Genomic DNA, 20,087 nt, shown 5'->3' with positions numbered 1-20,087 from the left:
AAAAGAGAGCATCAAGAGGCAAATTCAAAACACATTTAAGTCTAACATGCTTCCTATGCATAGGAATCTTGTAAATAAATAAGTTCATGAAGAGCAAAGTAACAAGCATAGGAAGATAAAACAAGTGTAGCATCAAAAATTTCAGCACATAGAGAGGCATTTTAGTAACATGAAAATTTCTACAACCATATTTTACTCTCTCATAATAACTTTCAGTAGTAACATGAGCAAACTCAACAATATAACTATCACATAAAGCATTCTTATCATGAGTCTCATGCATAAAATTATTACTCTCCACATAAGCATAATCAATTTTATTAGTTGTAGTGGGAGCAAATTCAACAAAGTAGCTATCATTATTATTCTCATCAAGTGTAGGAGGCATAGTATAATCACAACAAAATTTACTCTCCATAGTAGGTGGCATCAAAAGACCACTATCATTATCATCACAAATAGGAGGCAAAGTATCATCAAAGAAAATTTTCTCCTCAATGCTTGGGGGACTAAAAATATCATGCAAGCCAGCTTCCCCAAGCTTAGAACTTTCTATATCATTAGCAACAATGGTATTCAAAGTGTTCATGCTAATATGTTCCATGGGTTTTTTAATTTTCGCATCAAACCATCCATGTCTTAAATCAGGAAATAGAATAAGAAGCTCATTGTTGTCCATTATGCCAAACTAGTGTAATCACGCAACTTAGTATTCTCAACAATACCCATTTAGCAGTAGTAAATAAAGCAAACTAGATAAAGTAAATGCAAGTAAACTAATTTTTTTTTGTGTTTTTGATATAGCAAACAAGATAGCAAATAAAGTAAAACTAGCAACTAATTTTTTTGTATTTTGATTTAGTGCAGCAAACAAAGTAGTAAATAAAATAAAGCAAGACAAAAACAAAGTAAAGAGATTGAGAAGTGGAGACTCCCCTTGCAGCGTGTCTTGATCTCCCGGCAACGGCGCCGAAAAAGAGCTGGTGCGTAGTTGACGTGGGAGTTAGAAATCTTTGTGGTGTAGCTTTTCTTCAGTTCCCCGGCAACGGCGCCGAAAAAGAGCTTGATGGCGTGTATTTCACACGTTCGTTGGGCAACCCCAAGAGGAAGGTATGATGCGCACAGCGAGCAAGTTTTCCCTCGAAAGAAACCAAGGTTTATCGAACCGAGGAGGAGCCAAGAAGCACGTTGAAGGTTGATGGCGGCGGGATGTAGTGCGGCGCAACACCAGGGATTCCGGCGCCAACGTGGAACCTGCACAACACAACCAAACTACTTTGCCCCAACGAAACAGGTGAGGTTGTCAATCTCACCGACTTGCTGTAACAAAGGATTAACCGTATTGTGTGGAAGATGATTGTTTGCAGAAAACAGTAGAACAAGTATTGCAGTAGATTGTATTTCAGTAAAGAGAATTGGACCGGGGTCCACAGTTCACTAGAGGTGTCTCTCCCATAAGACGAACAGCATGTTGGGTGAACAAATTACAGTTGGGCAATTGACAAATAAAGAGAGCATGACAATGCACATACATATCATGATGAGTATAGTGAGATTTAATTGGGCATTACGACAAAGTACATAGACCGCCATCCAAGCTGCATCTATGCCTAAAAAGTCCACCTTCAGGTTATCATCCGAACCCCCTCCGGTATTAAGTTGCAAAGCAACAGACAATTGCATTAAGTATGGTGCGTAATGTAATCAACAACTACATCCTTAGACATAGCATCAATGTTTTATCCCTAGTGGCAACAGCACAACACAACCTTAGAACTTTACATCACTTGTCCCGTGTGTCAATGCAGGCATGAACCCACTATCGAGCATAAGTACTCCCTCTTGGAGTTACAAGCATCTACTTGGCCAGAGCATCTACTAGTAACGGAGAGCATGCAAGATCATAAACAACACATAAGCATAACTTTGATAATCAACATAACAAGTATTCTCTATTCATCGGATCCCAACAAACGCAACATATAGAATTACATATAGATGATCTTGATCATGATAGGCAGCTCACAAGATCCGACAATGATAGCACAATGGGGAGAAGACAACCATCTAGCTACTGCTATGGACCCATAGTCCAGGGGTAGACTACTCACACATCACACCGGAGGCGACCATGGCGGCGTAGAGTCCTCCGGGAGATGAATCCCCTCTCCGGCGGGGTGCCGGAGGCGATCTCCTGGATCCCCTGAGATGGGATCGGCGGCGACGGCGTCTCAGTAATGTTTTCCGTATCGTGGCTCTCGGTACTGGGGGTTTCGTCACGGAGGCTATTTGTAGGCGGAAGGGCAAGTCGATAGGCGGCACGGGGGGCCCACACCACAGGGCCGCGCGGCCAAGGGGGGCCGCGCCGCCCTAGGGTTTGGCTCCCCGTGGCCCCTCTTCGTCTCGTCTTCGGTCTTCCGGAAGCTTCGTGAGAAAATAGGCCTCCGGGCTTTTATTTCGTCCAATTCCGAGAATATTTCTTTACTAGGATTTACGAAACCAAAAACAGCGAAAACAGACAAGCGGCACTTCGGCATCTTGTTAATAGGTTAGTTCCAGAAAATGCACGAATATGACATAAAGTGTGCATAAAACATGTAGATAACATCAATAATGTGGCATGGAACACAAGAAATTATCGATACGTTGGAGACGTATCATCCCCCGGTGGGCATATGCCTCCATTTGATATTGGTTAGGTCATAGGTACATGTGGTAACAAGGATCATCCCATATGATCTCAAGGTTCTCTCTGGTTCACCTCCCAGGGAGTTCCCCCTATACATCCAAAATCTGCTTAATTGTAGGAACCCCATGTCCGAGAAGCCAGACAATCCTGGGGGTATCCTTGGATATAAAACCATCTCAAATAAATTTTGTGCATACAATGTGGACACACACAAGTTTTGGGGCCATTCACACCCTCTGAGGCTCGATTTCTGACGAAACCTTACTTCTGTTGACCGCGCGGTCTACCCCTATGAGTATATCCCAGCGGGAGCCCCCGGTGATCATATGCCTCCATTTGAACTTGGTTAGGTCATAGGTACATGTGGTAACAAGGATCATCCCATATGATCTCAAGGTCTCTCCAGTTCACCTCCCAGGGAGTTCCCCCTATACATCCAGAATCTGCCTAAGTGTAGGAACCCCATGTCCGAGAAGCCAGACACACATGGGGGTAGCCTTGGATATAAAACCATCTCAAATTAATTTTTTCATACCATGTGGACACACACAAGTTTTGGGGCCATTCACACCTTCTGAGGCTCGATTTCTGACGAAACCCTACTTCTGTTGACCGCGCGGTCTACCCATTTGACTACGTCCCAGTGGGGATCCCCCAGTGGGCATATGCCTCCATTTGAGCTTGTTTAGGTCATAGTTACATGTGGTAAAAAGGATCATCCCATATGATCTCAAGGTTCTCTCCGGTTCACCTCCTAGGGAGTCCCCCCTATAGATCCAGAATTTCCCTAAGTGTAGGAACCCCATGTCTGAGAAGCCAGACACACCTGGGGGGGACAACCTTGGATATAAAACCATCTCAGATAAATTTTGTGCATAGCATGTGGACACACACAAGTTTTGGGGCCATTCACACCCTTTGAGGCTCAACTTCTGACGGAACCCTACTTTTGTTGACCACGCGGTCTACCCCTTTGACTACATCCCAGCGGGGGTCCCCCGTTGGGCATATGCCTCCATTTAAGCTTTGTTAGGTCATAGGTACATGTGGTAACAAGGATCATCCCATATGATCTCAAGGTTCTCTCCGGTTTAGCTCCAAGGGAGTTCCCTTTATACATCCAGAATCTGCCTAAGTGTAGGAACCCCATGTCTGAGAAGCCAGACAAGCCTGAGGGGGAGCCTTGGATATAAAACCATCTCAAATCAATTTTGTGTATACCATGTGGACACACAAAAGTTTTGGGTCCATTCACACCCTCCGAGGCTCGATTTCTGACGAAACCCTACTTCTATTCACCGCGCGGTCTACCCCTTTGACTACATCCCAGCTGGGGTCCCCCGGTGGGCATATGCCTCCATTTGAGCTTGGTTAGGTCATACGTACATGTGGTAACAATGATCATCCCATATGATCTCAAGGTTCTCTGCGGTTCACCTCCCAGCGAGTTCCCCCTATACATCCAGAATCTGCCTAAGTGTATGAACCCCATGTCCGAGAAACCAGACACACCTTTTTGGGATATAAAACCATCTCAAATCAATTTTGTGCATAAAATGTGGACACACACAAGTTTTGGGGCCATTCACACCCTCCGAGGCTCGATTTCTGACGAAACCCTACTTCTGTTGACCGCGTGGTCTACCCCTTTGACTACATCCCAGCGGGGGTCCCCCGGTGGGCATATGCCTCCATTTGATCTTGGTTAGGTCATAGGTACATGTGGTAACAAGGATCATCCAATATGATCTCAAGGTTCTCTCCGGTTCACCTCCCAGGGAGTTCCCCCTATACACCCAGAATCTGCCTAAGTGTGAGAACCCCATGTCCGAGAAGTCAGACACACCTGGGGGTTATCCCTGGATATAAAACCATCCCAAATAAATTTTGTGCATACCATGTGGACACACACAAGTTTTGGGGTCATTCACACCCTCTGAGGCTCGAGTTCTGACGAAACCCTACTTCTGTTGACCACGCGGTCTACCCCTTTGACTACATCCCAACGGGGGTCCCCCGGTGGGCATATGCCTCCATTTGAGCTTGGTTAGGTCATAGGTACATGTGGTAACAAGGATCATCCCATATGATTTCAAGGTTCTCTCCGGTTCACCTCCTAGGGAGTTCCCCTATACATCTAGAATCTGCCTAATTGTCCGAACCCCATGTCCGAGAAGCCAGACACACCTGGGGGGGTAGCCTTGGATATGAAACCATCTCAAATCAATTTTTTGCATATCATGTGGACACACACAAGTTTTGGGGCCATTCGCACCCTCCGAGGCTCGATATCTGACGAAACCCTACTTCTATTGACCGCGCGGTCTACCCCTTTGGCTACATCCCAGCGGGGATCCCCCGGTGGGCATATACCTCCATTTGAGCTTGGTTAGGTCATAGGTATATGTGGTAACAAGGATCATCCCATATGTTCTCAACGCTCTCTCCGGTTCACCTCACAGAAAGTTCCCCCTATACATCCAGAATCTGCCTAAGTGTAGGAACCCCATGTCCGAGAAGCCAGACACACCTGGGGGTAGCCTTGGATATAAAACCATCTCAAATCACTTGTGTGCATGCCATGTTGACACACACAAGTTTTGGGGCCATTCCCACCCTACGAGGCTCGAGTTCTAGGGAAACCCTAGACCAGGGTCCCGGGGGATCTATACCGCCTTTATACATAGGTTTCCCGCAAATGGGTTCGCCAAAATAGTAGTGAGGAAGAAATAAAAAATAAAAATGATTGGGATTAACAATTATATGGGTAAGAATTATCTTTGTACTAAAAAGTGTAAAAATAAAAAAGGTGCAGAAGTTGTGCCGTTGGCCAAATTCTATGCCGTGGGTAGCCGTCAGCACAACATGAGTGGGGCCCAGCAGTCAGGCTGCTGTGCCGACGGCCGTGGATGTGCCATGGGCAACCGTCGGCACAGCCTGAACGGTGCCGTGATGGAGTAACGACTTGACCCGCTTGTCAGTCGGTGTGCCGACGGCTGGCATTGTGCCGACGGTGGCCTTCGGTCACCTCCTTCCTGTGCCGACGGCCGGTATTGCGCCGAAGGTGGCCGTCGGTGTACCAGGCGATGTGCCGACGGTCAGCTCCGTCGCCGATCGATGGGGGCCTCTGCGCCAACGGGCCCGACATTTAGCCGTCGGCACATCGCTTAGCCATCGGCGTACGGCGACTCTCCCGTAGTGTGAATGCTTGAAACCTGATGCTGTGATGCATGAGACAAAGGAAATGGAGCACTGGCTCCCTCCTGACACTGGCTGGCACAAGGCTAACTCTGACGGTGCTCTATCTCCTGGAGAACATGGTAACCGGAGGTGATCATCAGGGATCAGCAATCCTGAAGGAGTAGTACTATTAGCCTGTCATCGTGCCGTTGAAGTTGCTAGAGTTTCTGGGGTGAGGAAGCTGGTTCTGGAAACGGAACTGTGCTGCGGTGGTCAGTAAATTGCGGAGCAGGGGAGATGGATTGGTCAGTTCATGGTCCTCTGATTGAAGAACTCAAGGCGCTGCTAGGTGAGTTTGAGGACTCTTTGGTCTAAGCATGTACGTCGTTCAGGTAATGAAGTAGCACACAGGTTAGCAAAGGAAGGCTGCAAGAATAAGCTATGTAATGCTTGGGTAGGTTTTTTTCCCAGAGTTTGTAATGGACGTGTTGGCACGTGATGCTGGAGATTAATTAATAAAGATGCAGCCTATTTAATGTAAAAAAAACTACTATAGAGAAATTGATCCGGTGAATCTTTAGATTGACGAAGTCATTGGAGATGGCCTTATCGACATAAACGTCGTCGCATCCCAGTGAAAAAGAATATTCCATTTTTTAAGACACTAAAATATCAAATCTAAGATTTAAATTTTGGTGGGCTATGAGTAGCAGTATATCCTCTAATCATACAACCATAGGTTCGTTCTCGGAGCAATGAGATCATAATCAGCGGATTTAGTATAATTTTCAGGCACGCACGATCTGAAAGCGAAACAGCTAGTATTTTAGCCTCCTATTTTATGGATGTTGCTACAGAGTGCCCTAGCACGTACCGGTTAGTCTTAGGGAGTGCTCCACCCAAAAATAGAAATAAACTAATCTAACATCTCTCACGTGCTAAAAATAGAAAGTTCAAATTCCACACGTTTTTATATAGCCGATCGGTTGTACGAGTCCAATACTCCAATGAGAACTCGTACCCAAATTTAATTAATTCACGGCAGCAGTACCTAATCGTACAGGATCCGTGTCTGTCTAGTATCCAGTATACGAGTCTCCCCCGGCACGGCTTGAAGAATACTATATATCTACAGCTTCCCTTAACAACCAATAGACAGATTATCGACACATCGATCGATCTGTAGAGCTAGATCAAGAATTGAAGATGGACGTCGTCGCCGCGGCATCACCAAATATTTACTTGCAAGACCTGGTGAGTTTTGGGCGCGGGATCCTCCGCCAAGGGATAGTCATCCAGGACGCTACGGTGAAGAACAGCTCTCTCCCCGTCGATACCTTCGAGATTCTCCTCATCGACAACTCTGTCGTGTATAAGAACGCTCGGGATATCAGGGTGCTCGACAGAAGCCACCTGTACGCCGGTCAGGTGGTCGGGTCGGCATGCGACATCACCGGCCAAATCGGTGTCGTCACCGGCGTCACCACCCTGCTGGACCTGGCCGAGGTGGATAACCGGGGCATGGCGACCGGGATCATCAAGGGTGTGTCCCCGTCTAGCCTGCGGCGAGTCAGAAGCCTCAATCTTGGGGACTTCGTCGTGTCCGGGCCGTGGCTCGGCCGAGTTGTCGAGGTGTCTATCGATGTCGATATCTTGTTCGACGATGGCGCTGTCTGCAGGGTTAACGACGCAAAGTCCAAGATGCTACGGAGACTGGATGACACCGACAACCGATACCGCATTCAAATGAACTGTGACTTCTACCCGGGGCTGAGCGTCACCGGGGGAAACCCTCGTTCCCTCTTCAAAACCGCACGGTGGCTTAATGGCTACTGGAATCCCCGTCGCGACGTAGGCACCGTCCTCAAGGTGGATACATCCGGCGTTCTCGTCTACTGGATTGCGTCGATGCATTGTGGCACGGACAAGGAGCTCGTCGAGGCATCCGCTCCGCCAGCGTACCAGCATCCCGATGACCTGACCTTCTTCTGCGCCGCGTGCATTTGCAGCTGGGGTGTAGCTGACCATTGCTTCTTTAGAGCCCCTAGTTCCACCAAAACCAACGATGATAATGGCGATCTGGCTTGTGCTCACGATCAAGAGAAAGAGGATGAGGATGAGGAAGAAGATGAGGAAGAGGAAGACCAATGCTCTGAAAAAAACCAGGGCGTAATTTATGCTGACCAAGAAGCACCAATTGCTCATACAGTACCGCCCACGCCCACGAAGCAGAATGCTGTGATATTTTATCGGAAGCAGTTGAGGAAGGTCTTCTTCAAGGGGCACAGACGGAAGCGACACCAACAAATAAGGAGGCATGTGGAGGTGGAGTTTCCCATGACCGTCGCTAGCACCATCACCTCTGTCGACGTGCTATGGCAGGACGGCACCCTGCAGCATGGCATACCCTCAGCGAACCTTGTCCCCTTTGGTATGGTGAATGAGCAAGAGTTCTTACCAGGAGAACACGTCATTGAGAACGGTCTTTCTTTTGATACTGCCGCTGATACTAATGGTGAGCACAATGGCGCGACAAGGCGTGTGGGCATAGTCAGGAGCCTAGACTGCAAGGACCAAACGGTGTGTGTGTCATGGTTCAAAGCAGAGATGTGCAATGACGAGGCTAGGGAGGTCGAGTGCATTGATACGATGAGTGCATATGATCTCCAACTGAACTACTCACCCTACTACGGAGATATAGTAGTCCGCCTTATGCAGTCAGAATTAACGAACTCTAATGTTGACCTTTCATGGGTGGGGCGTGTTGCTGACCTTCCTGATGGACATGTTCAAGTCAGGTGGGCTGATGGTAGTATGTCAAAGGTACGATAACAATCCAGTTACTTTTTCATGGGCTAACAAATTTGTATTTATAAACTATCTACTCAACGAGTTGTTATTGATAACAATTCAGTTACTTTTTCATGGGCTAACAACATAGTATTTATAAACTCTCTACTCAACGAGTTGTTATTGATAACAATCCAGTTACTTTTTCATGGACTAACAACATAGTATATTTATAAACTCTCTACTCAACGAGTTGTTATTGATTTTATCGAGCGTGCCGCAGGTGTCACCACATGAGATCATTGTGGTTAACGAGGAGCACTACATGGAGTTGTGGACTGAAATGGGCGATTGGTTGGAGGATGACGGTATCGATGAAGAGATTGCCAACACGGTATGTATATCCTTGTAGTATGTTCTAGCATTGTCCACTTCGGCAAATCATTGGTGCCGCTTTTTGTGCCTAGGTATAATCTTACATCTGATTTTAGGACAATGATCTGCAGAACCCAGCTGATTATAGCGATGTCGAAAATGACGACCCAGCAGAGACGATGGCAAGCCATTTGGGACTTGTAGTCCAGTCTTCGCATCCATTGACCGGCGACATGGTGACCAATCGCCAGCCGCCGCTGTCATCATTGGTGCCAAGCTCAGAGGTACATGCGGCAACAGAGCAAATCGCTGCTGCCGTGACAAGGAACATTGTGGATGTAGAGTGCCACGATTTTGCAACCTGCTCCTGTGACGAATCGTTCAGCTTCCCACGTTTCGACGTATTGCAGATCACCCCTGAGGATCACCATTACATTGACGACGCAAGCAAGGTAATATTTTGTTTTTACAAAATGAACAATTGTTGATATTCAAGGTTAAAGTGAAAAGCAGTGTACATGCACAGTACATACATGGTTCAGTCTATCCCTATAACACTCATCTGCTTAACTATGACGATATTCTTTCTACCCTTCACTAGTACCAATATATATATATATTCTCTTTCTTAGGAAATGCAGGGTGGTAGTCGTGGGAAGAATTGGGCCAAGGCAGTGCAAAAGGAATGGCAAATTCTAGAGAACGACCAGGTACGAGAGTATATACAATACTAAATGCATAGTCTATGTTTCTAACATAACTACCTATATCAATTTCATGTGCAGAAACCATCTATGTACAAGTGTTCGAGGGCCGCATGGACCTGCTCCGGGTGGTGATGGTGGGCGCAAGCGGGACACCATACCACCATGGGCTCTTCTTCTTTGACTTGCAGCTACCATCATCCTACCCGGCTGAGCCACCCCAAGTGTATTACCACTCCTATGGCCTACGCCTCAATCCAAACCTCTACGAGTCTGGTACTGTGTGTCTCAGCCTGCTAAACACTTTTGATGGTGAGGGCACCGAGCTTTGGTCGTCGGTAACATCAAGCCTCCTCCAAGTTGTTGTCTCCATCCAAGGCCTCGTCCTCAACGACCAACCATACTACAACGAGGCCGGATATGAGACCCTAGTCGGCAAACCAGAGGGTCGTCGCAATGCGCTGCCCTACAGTGAGAATGCTTACCTGCTCAGCCTTCGGACCATAATCCATGTGTTGCGCCGGCCGCCTCGGGGATTTGAGGAATTTGTCAAGGACCACTTTCGTCGACAGGGAAGGTTTGTGCTCACGACATGTGATGCGTGCCTGCGGGGATGCGTTGTCGGTAATGCCCATGCCACCGAAGCGAGTAAGGAACAGCCATGCTCAGCTGGGTTAAAGCTTGCGCTCGCCAACATGTTGCCTATCCTCGTGGCAGCTTTCACAGAGATCGGCGCCCAAGGGTGCGAAGAGTTTAAGAAGTTATATGCTCTCAGCACTGCTCACTAGACGTATGCCACGGCTCTGACCAAGTCGCTTGATCTTGTAATTACTCGCAATTTTTAGTTCTACGTCAGTTTGTATTTTGTTTTCTGTTTTTCGATTAAAAACGAGTTAATCAAGCACAGAACGAGTGTGACCAAAGCATGTTGATCAGACTGAGCAGTGCACGGTCATCTAGATTTGTCGGTCACAAAAATTGTGAGATCAAATATACACCATATATCTATCTGCCAAAGTGCATAGCCACGTTGAGCAACGCAATGGCCAGTGTGCTCGAGATGGCAAAATAAAGCACAAAGCGCTGGGCTGCCGGCCTCCCGTCGGTCGTGTCGACCCGGTACCATGGATGTCGATGCTCACGTCGATGGGAGCGACCCCAGCGCTCATGGAGTACTTTTTTTTTTGAAGAATCATCTATATCTTTTATTAAACTGTTAAAGTATAAGGAATACAAACGCCCTCGGGTGGGATTAACAAGCCAAATATAGCGACCAACAGAAGAAGAAAGCACTAAACGTGCCAGATTATGGGCTTCTATGTTATGATCGATGCTCATGCACAAACAAGACCTCCTTCAGGCCCGTTGCATTTGCTTTTATTTCTTGGATGATGTGGCTATAGCTTCCCAGATTAACCCCTTTTAGGGCTTTCACCACACTCAAACAATTCGTCGCTATCCTGATCCTTGGCAGATTAAGATCCTGCGCTAGATTCACGCCTTCCCGTACCCCCAAGGCCTTCAGTACCTCTGGGTCAGATACACCAGGTAGATGAACTGCAGACGCCCCCATATAAACACTAGCATACGATCACGTGACTAACGCAATCGCCCCAACATCGCCATTCCTGGCCACACCTGTATCCGTCTTGATCTTGGCCAATCTCGGTGGTGGGGGAATCCAGGAGTTCTGTCACACAACTATTGCCCTTGCCATCTTTTCCCGGCTTGATATTCGTCTGATTGAGCTCAGCTAAAAATTCTCGACAATGTGATGAGTGTTGAGCGGGCTTTGGAAGATCTTTTAAATGGAGTACGTGCCGCAGAACCAGAACAAGAGGTGCGCAGCTCGTCCCTGTGCCGCTCTTTTAAACGGGTTAGATCCGCTTCGAAGAAGTGGGCCAAGTCATGTCCAGGCCCGTGGAGATCATTTCAGATTGTCACAGGAGCACAGTTAACACAGTTCAGGCCCATCGGTTTGTGTAAGTAATGTGATTCTGAAAATTGTGCCCAAAGTGCAAGCCAATCACCTTAAAGAAATTCTTCTGGATATCATCTCGAATGAGCGATTAGTGGTTTATTTCAACAACAAAAAAAAGCCTTCGGACTTGGGTGGTTGATAACTGAATTTTTCTTTTTTGCGAATAGGAAACTGGCATTAAAAAAACAGCGAACAGTACAAAGCATTCAAATAAAAACGAACTATTGCAACCTATGAATGTTTGCATTTTATGAAAAAACGCTAGTAAAAAAAGGGCTTTTAGTCCCGGTTCATAAGAGGCTTTAGTCTCGATTGTGCAACCGGGACTAAATACATGAGACTAAAGCCCACCCCCTTTAGTCTCGGTTGCTTACGAATCGGGACTAAAGTTTCATCCAAGTGGGCTGCGTGCGTCGAGGAAAAAATGCCTCCAGGTGGAAAAAAATTATTTTATCTTTTCTAAATTTTTTCCACTTTTTTTCTATTTTATCGAAATTTCTATTAATTCAGTTATTTGCATAGTTTAGTCTCTAACTACACTTATCTCTACTCAAATTACTTACTTGTGGTTAAACTTTCCGCTCAGTTATCCATCCTCCCACTACTCTAGTACTAGCATGCTTAACTTCCGAGTTCCATCCCGTCATGCATCCAAGTGCTTCGCGTGCATGTATATGATACTAATATCATATCAATCATATTAACATGTTGGTCGATGTCACATTTCTTTATTGTTTGAATTTCACATAATTCTTTTAATAAACAAAATTAATGATGTAATAATAATCGTGAATAAATAAATAAACATTAGCTTTTTAATTTGTACTATTTTTATTTTTTAATTTTTTTTAAATTTTTTTTGCCTAACCTAAAACCTAAAAATTTGAAAATCTAAAAATTGGGTAAAAGTAATAGTAATCTTTATGCAGGATGTAATTATTAATTTTTATTTTCTGAAAAATAAAAAAATATATAAAATATGTAATTTATAGCAAAAACTAAAATCTTCCTCCTTTCGTATTTTCATTTGCAATTTTGAGAATCTAAAAATTGGCTAACCAGTTAAACCCTGGTGAATTCGGATGTAACTTTTTCCCACAATGATTTTGATATATTATACGTTTTTCCGACATCGTATGAAAAAGTTAATGCGATTTTACCAATTTCAAACATTTTTTGGAGAAAAAAGTCAAATTTCGAATTTCTTAATTTCGCCGGATAGTAGGTTGCATAACATACAAGAATCTGAAAATATTTTATTTTTAAAATGTTCTATCATTTTCTTTTGTATTTTACAAAGGAAAAAAAGGCGATCCACGGGTGTGTATGTGTGAAGGGTGCGTGGGGAGTAAAAAACCCGAAAAAATCGGGACACCAATCAGGACTAAAGAGGCATGCGTCAGTCGCAGCCTGCCATAGCCCTTTAGTCCCGGCCGGAGTATTAGCCCCGGTTCCCCAGCAGAACCGGGACTAAAGATCTCATTAGTCCCGAGCCAAAGTAAGATGGAAGGCCTTTTTTCTACTAGTGAAAAGAGGTCGAAGTGATCAATATTGTGGACTACAGCAGGATCTAACATTGTGTAGGCATCAACGCAAATAAACAATCTTAAACAATCTTTGCTTGTTCCCGTTTGCACAATTGCTGAGAGGTTACAAACATGGTGGAACTGGCTCTTTTTCGTGCCATCATGTAAAGAAATTCTTAAATCGCACGTGTTAACAATTGGGGGTTTTAAAATTAAATAATATTCATCAGACAACCATAAAAGCTCGAAGATAAAGAACGGACATCTGGTTTATACAAATGTATGAAATGTTAAAATATGCATGTGGTAAAAGAAGATCGCATACTAGTAGTACCCCTAAATCCTCAAATCCTCACAAAGAACCCCATTAACCCTCGAACCCTCAAAAAATTTTAAGGACCGAACCCCTACTCCTCGTCCCAACCTGTACATGTGAGGGTTGGAGAGACCCAACCCCTTCAACCTCTATTCCCCACACGCGTGGGGGGGGGGGGATTTTCAGCCCCGCCCGCCGCCTCCAAACCCTGGCCGCCGGTAGACGCCACCTCGCCCTGCCGCTACCGGCAACCCCACGCCCCGCCGCGGCCGCCGTTAGCTCCATCTCGCCCGCCCGAGTCTCCTCACCAAAGGAATCGGACGTAGGCTCCCCCAATCGCCGTTGACGACCCCATCTTCCTCAATTCCGGCCGCCGATGCCGTCGAGCGCCGCGACGCCTCCCGGCCCCCCTGTCGTTGCCATTGCCACCGTCGACTCCCGGGTGAGCTCCTCGTCCCGCCGAGCCCGTCCGCACTCCCCCTCTCGCCTTAGAACTCCGCCACCACACGCGCTCGCGCCGGCCGCCCCGCTGCTCGTCACCGGGAGCACCGCCTCCACCGCTCATCGGTGCCAATCACCGTAGGGTTGACCACCGGCGGTTGACCCCGTGGGCCTCAGTGGAATCCTTAAAATTTTGAGGGTTCTAGTCTTTGCCCCTATTTTTCACCCCTCAGAAGTGACAAAAAATGCAGCTTTGAAGATTTGAGAGTTTAGGGGTACTACTAGTGATGCTCCAAACACTTACACCATACGTGAGCCCTCTCTAGTTAATTACTATATTGAGTGTTGAAATATTGCCAGAAAAATCTAGCAGTGCACATGGGCGAAGGGAATTATGTGGCGCATTTGCCCACATGCGTCACAGAAAGTCAAACATAGAATTCCTTGTGGGGGTCCACCACTGAGGCCACAATTCTGTGGCGCATATTGGCATATGCGCCACAGTATGTGTAGAATTTTTTTGTTCCTCACGCAACTCCACACACACCCTGGATAGACTTTTAGCTCTGTAAAATAGAAAATAAATAGATAGAAATTTCAAAAATAAAATCATTTCGAGGTGCCCATGTATTATGTCATCTACTAGTATTATTGTTGAAATGCCACAATATATTCTTACAAGTGTAGAGCATCTCCACCAGCGACCCCAATAGCACTATAGGGTTCGGCGTGGTTTCTGGGCCACACCAGTGTGCTCCGAAAGTAGCAGGCCCTCTTGTAGTGGCTCCTTGATAGATGTCCACACCGTGGCCATGCTGACGCTGCTGCTCGTCGTATGGCGGGGAGAACATGACGTTCGGGATGAAGCCGTCGTGCGTACCATGGCGACAAGCGCGATGCCAAGGCACCCTGCATCGTCGCGATGGTCTCGCCAAAAGAAATCGGGGGTCGACGGGGACGCCACTTCGGGTATGTACACGCTCGACGAACAACTCCATGGGCCCGCGGTGGCCAATGTGGCCTTCTGCTACGCAATCGACGCCATTGTCTTCGTCGCTTGCTCCACCACCCGCTGGCCCCTCCGCTCAGCCGTCGACAACTTGCGCCATAGGCAGTCTTCCTGCCAATGTTCTTCGGTCCACGACTCCTACTTCACCTTCGGCGCCTTCCGCGGCCTTGCGAAGGGCGCCTTCGGCCGCTTCTTCGCTGCCTCCTTGCCCGGTGGCTTGGTGGCTGATTTCTTGACCAGTTTTTTGGGGACTACCAGCAGCATAGCTATGATTGGCAGCGGCTGTCTTGCTTGTAGAGAGTAGCGACGGTGGGACGTAGAAATGAATTGGCGGGAGAGGGGTTAATGAATTATTTTAGAAGGGTAGAGAAATGTGTGGCTAGCGGTGGGAAGTGGCGGGAGGGCGCTATGTGGCGGGAGACTAATTAAATTTCTTTCATGTGTCAATGATGTGTCGGGTCCGCTAATCGCAGCTCATTTGCGCGCTCTGTCCAGCGGACCCGTACCGTCCCCTGTGAAGTAGGGATGGCCTTGGGAAACCGGATACCGTACTAGGCCACGCCGGGTGGAAAGACTCTTTAGGGCAGACGATTGAGGCCGGTTATATGTCCGTGAAGATGCTGTTAGTGTGGTCTGGTTTAAGATTGCGTGCCCACCGTTCTACGTTAGCAAATAGGCCAATCTGGTTTTTCCAAATCCTTCCTTTGTTTTTTCTTCTTTTACTTTTGTACTCCAACTGATTGCTATGTTGATGTTAATAATCTGTTGGGTGAAAACGCGCGTTCTGAATAATTGTGCGCCTTGGCAGCAAATTACAGGCAGGCATGCAGGAATAATTGTGAATAAGCGCACGCAAGAATCAGAAATTAGCAAACTTCATTTCATCTCGATCTCTCATATAGTAGCATAGATTGACGGAATTGGCAGAAAGGAAACACAGAGACTCGTAGATCTGGCTTGCAACATCCAAATAAAATCCTCTGACGAACTAGGATGGAGTAGTACTAGTACTAGGACGGGCAACGAGAAACTCCACAAACTGACAGAAAGAAGTGCTGCATCGACTCACAAATCTGGTACCGGCGGCCAACTAGTACTACTACTACTCTAGGCGGTGACGTTTGCCGGGTCGGCCGCTCCCTTGGTGTCGTCGACGCCGGCCTCGGCCAGGTCTTGCGCCGTGCCGGCCACCGCCCCCTTGGTGCCGTCGACGCCGGCCTCGGCCGGGTCTTGCGCCGTGCCGGCCACCACCCCCTTGGGCCCGTCGACGCCGGTCTCGGCCGCGCCTTCCTCCGTCCCGCCGACGGCTCCCTTGGTACCGTCGACGCCGGCCTCGGCCAGCAGGGCGAAGCGGTTGATGGGCGGGGAGGTCCCGCTGCGCTCCACCCTGAGGACCCCATCCTTGTCGACGACGTAGCGAAGAGGGCGCGGCGCCCTGGGAACAGAGCTGACGAGCTGGTGCTTGGACGCCATGGGAAGAACAGGCGGACGCTGCGCGGTGGTGTGTGTGTGGCTTGGGGTTGTAGGCGAAGAAGCTAGAGCGAGACGGCGGCGGTGTGCGTGGTCCTTTCCCGGAGAAAGAAAGAAAGAATGAATGAGCGGGTTTAAATAAAGCGGAGGGCTCCAGCTGGGTGGACCCCACTCCAAGTAACTGACGGCGTTAGTGCCAGGGGCTTACGATTGCGTTAGCTACGTACCCGCGCGTGAGCTAGTATACAGCGTATACCGGGTAAAAATACATTCATCGCGTACGCTTTTCAAAAAGGAGCCTACTCTTTTCGAGATGAAGACGAAAAAGACTCGAATCTTACTGAAAAATTAACTGCATGCCCTCATTCCAGCCGGCAGCAATTCACATCCACATGCATGCGATCACTTTTGACCGTCCCTGGTTTTGAAAACAGACAAAGAAACGGCACAAGTTTCTTTCTACCCGTTGGGCAGTCTATGCCAACATTCACACTCATAGGTGTTTTCTTTTTTTTGAAAATTACTGCTTTCTCCAATTATTACCAACATCTCACTTAATATAATTAATTTAAATTTACGTATTGTATGGTTATCTCTTTTATGTGGCCTGTTAAAAAAATTCATTTTATATAAATTAATGAAATAATAACATTCCCTCAAAAAAAAATTCATGATTTTGGCTGCATAGCCACACAACCCATATTGAATGTGCAACACAGCCATTATTGCATGTGCCGTTTATAAGTTGTCCGAAAATATAAACAAAAATATTGAACAAAACTTGTGCATATCCCATACAAGAGTCGCCTAGGAGAGTTTGGACCTTTCTCCTGCTAGTGCTAGCTGCTGCTTGGTGCAGGCCATTGCCTTGTGCAAGGACGAAATGCTGGAGTATCAAAAATATAAACAAATTTCTAGCTAGTTCACTTTTGTGTAGTGTTTTTAATTTCTAGCCGGGTGCAATTTGCACAAATTCAATGAAAAAATCTGCAGATAAGCTAGTCACGAACACGAGCACTGCAGACCATCATCGCTCATCCGCCTTGTCCGGGAAGCATCTCCATGTCAATGTCCATGTCGTGTTTGACGAACGAAACACTGTAGGCGAAAAGGCTGCCGAAGCCTGCCTCTTCTTTTGCAGTCACTGGGTCCCACCATGGAAGTAGAGACAGAAATTTAATGCTCCCGAATCCGATGGTGATATGTCCCTCTTTTGCGTGCCCGTCAGGCCGTCAGCCGTGTGTGTACTCCTGTTTACACAATCATCATCCAAGGGAGTACTTGACACTTTCTTTTTCTAAAAGGAATCAATCTTTCTAGCCATACACTCTTTTCCCTTCCTCCTCCTGCTTTTCCCTTCTCTCTCCTTCTTTTCTCCTTTTACATGAGGATCATGCCTCTTCTGCAGGCAGCCCAACTGCCACACCCGAACCACATTTCAGCCTACAATGTGGCATCCGAGCCTAGGTGGATCACCAGGGAAGTAAGTTGGGGCATACCATTGATCATGCCCTAATACTTCCACTGGTTTTCTTTTTTTTTTTCTCTCTACTTTCATACTACTAGTACAGGTTTTTCATCACCGATAAAAAGACACAAACTAGTACCACGACCACGAGTACTACTAGTATTAGTATTGAAACGCCACAATACTATAATTATAATTACAAGTTTAGATCGAGCATCTCCACCGGCGACCATAATAACCCGACGATGTTTCTGGGAAACACCAGTGCCCCAAAAGTCGCATGCCCTTAGGACGATCTGGAAAGCGGGCGTATCGACGCTCCACACACGTCGGATTTTGCCCACGGGTCCCATCTGCAAGCCACACAACCCAACCCTACAAACCCCCCCAAATTTCCTCCTATCTCGCCTACTGATCCATTCTCTCCGCCGGTTCCCTCCAGCCTCTCTAGTAGTTCGCTCCCACGCCCTTGCCTCGTTGACACCGCTTCCGGCATGCCTACGAAAAATATGGCATCGGCGAAGCCACACAAGGCCCTGTTGAAGGAGAAGCATGTGACCATGTCGGACGAGGATTGGTAGACGAAAAGTGCTCGGTGCGCCATGGTGATGATCGACCGATGGAGGCATCACATGGCTACCGAGGCAAACCAGACTGCGAGCCAGGCGAAGGAGGCGGTGGCCCAGGTCTGCCTCAGCCTCGGAGGCGCGCAATCAGAAGGCGTGAGTGGCTAGTTGTCCACCGTAGCCGGCGTTATTCACCGAGCCACCGCTATCAAAGATGCGCTTCACCACCGAGTTCAGCGAAAGCAATGTGACTGTCGATCCCACCACCAGTGATGGCGCCGCAATGCACGGTGTTCCGCCAACTCCTACATCCACTCGCCTGCTATGCGCCGGGTGTCTGACGATGATGGTTTCCACCTCGTGGTCCCGCCTAATCTTCTGATGTAGAGATCTTACAAACGTGCTTACGCTAGCAATGTTTGCGTCTAAAAACATGAAGTAGTTGGGGTGACCACAAAAAATCATACTCAACAAACTGATCATACACAATCATAGAAAAGTTAAAATGGGCTTTCTTTTGGGAAACATGTTTTTATCTAACTAAGCATTTAAAATGATGATGCCACCCATGAAAGTAAGCTCCTCATACCTCAGAGTCAGGTGGATGAAATTTCATACTTTTACACTCTTAAGAGGAGTACCTAACGTGTAGAACCTCGATTAGAACCACACAAGATCTTGAAGAGAAAGACTCATTTACCAGTAAGACCTATACACCTTGACATATTCATGTCGGTCGCTCCCTCCGTGGAAATGCTCTGCCCACCCCGTGCGAAATCCATAAAGATGAAACGGAGCTCAGTTGCAGATAGGGTTGCGGCGGTGTGCTCCGTCGGTTGCACGCGAGGCAGGCAGTGGTCGATCATATATAGGGAGCTGGTGCAATGGGCTCGGATGGCGAGAATCGCCAGTGGCGGCAGGCTCAAGAGCTTGGCGGTGGCTCGTAACGGGAATTTTATCTCCGAGTCATTGGCCTCACTCGCCTGCATTTTGTGAGTATAGGTTGCACGTGGGGTTTAAGAGCCTCTCCAGTCGGGTCCTCAAACAGTACGGGATTGAGCGTTTGGAGACGCCTCCGCTTCGTGTAGCGTTTAGGGCGTGTGCTGCCCAGCCGCTGCCCCCAAACGTGCCCCCAAACATTAAAATAACATATTTTTATTATTTTTTCATTTTTTTGAAAGGTAAAAACACATAGATTAATACTGCCTCATTAAAAACCTTCCAGTCGATTTAGGTACAAATAATTTCAATAGAGAAAGGAATTGGTAGGTACGATCAAGATTTTCAAAGTAGTGCAACATATTAGAACAAACTAAAACATAAAAACTGCAAAAAATTTGTTCAAACTAATTTTTAACTACTTCTTTGATGGCCCTGCCTCATCATCCTCACGGAGGCACTTCCTCGCTCGCCACCTCTTCCGAAGAGGTCGTGGCGTTCGACGTGTCGGAGGAGCTTGTGTACCCCTCCGACGAGTAGTCCTTGTTGTATTCGTCGTCGTCGGTGCTCGCCCGCTGCGCCTCCGCCTTCGCCCGAGCCATTGCCTCCTTCTTTGCCGCTGCCGCCTCCTCA

The 20,087-nt window shown here is 47.2% G+C and overlaps 1 protein-coding gene across 1 annotated transcript; it reads left to right on the top strand.

The window, feature by feature from the left end:
• Positions 1–7,075: 7,075 nt before the first annotated feature.
• On the top strand, positions 7,076–10,526 carry LOC124671082 (probable ubiquitin-conjugating enzyme E2 23). Its single transcript, XM_047207516.1, has 6 exons — positions 7,076–7,563; positions 7,645–8,692; positions 8,943–9,053; positions 9,151–9,486; positions 9,667–9,737; positions 9,809–10,526. The coding sequence occupies exons 1-6, from the start codon at positions 7,076–7,078 to the stop codon at positions 10,524–10,526; spliced, it is 2,772 nt and encodes a 923-aa protein (XP_047063472.1).
• The last annotated feature ends 9,561 nt before the right edge of the window (positions 10,527–20,087 follow it).

The sequence above is a fragment of the Lolium rigidum genome, chromosome 7, assembly GCF_022539505.1.
Source record: "Lolium rigidum isolate FL_2022 chromosome 7, APGP_CSIRO_Lrig_0.1, whole genome shotgun sequence".
In the NCBI taxonomy this organism is placed as follows: domain Eukaryota; kingdom Viridiplantae; phylum Streptophyta; class Magnoliopsida; order Poales; family Poaceae; genus Lolium; species Lolium rigidum.
This window is presented reverse-complemented; position numbering and strand designations above follow the sequence as displayed.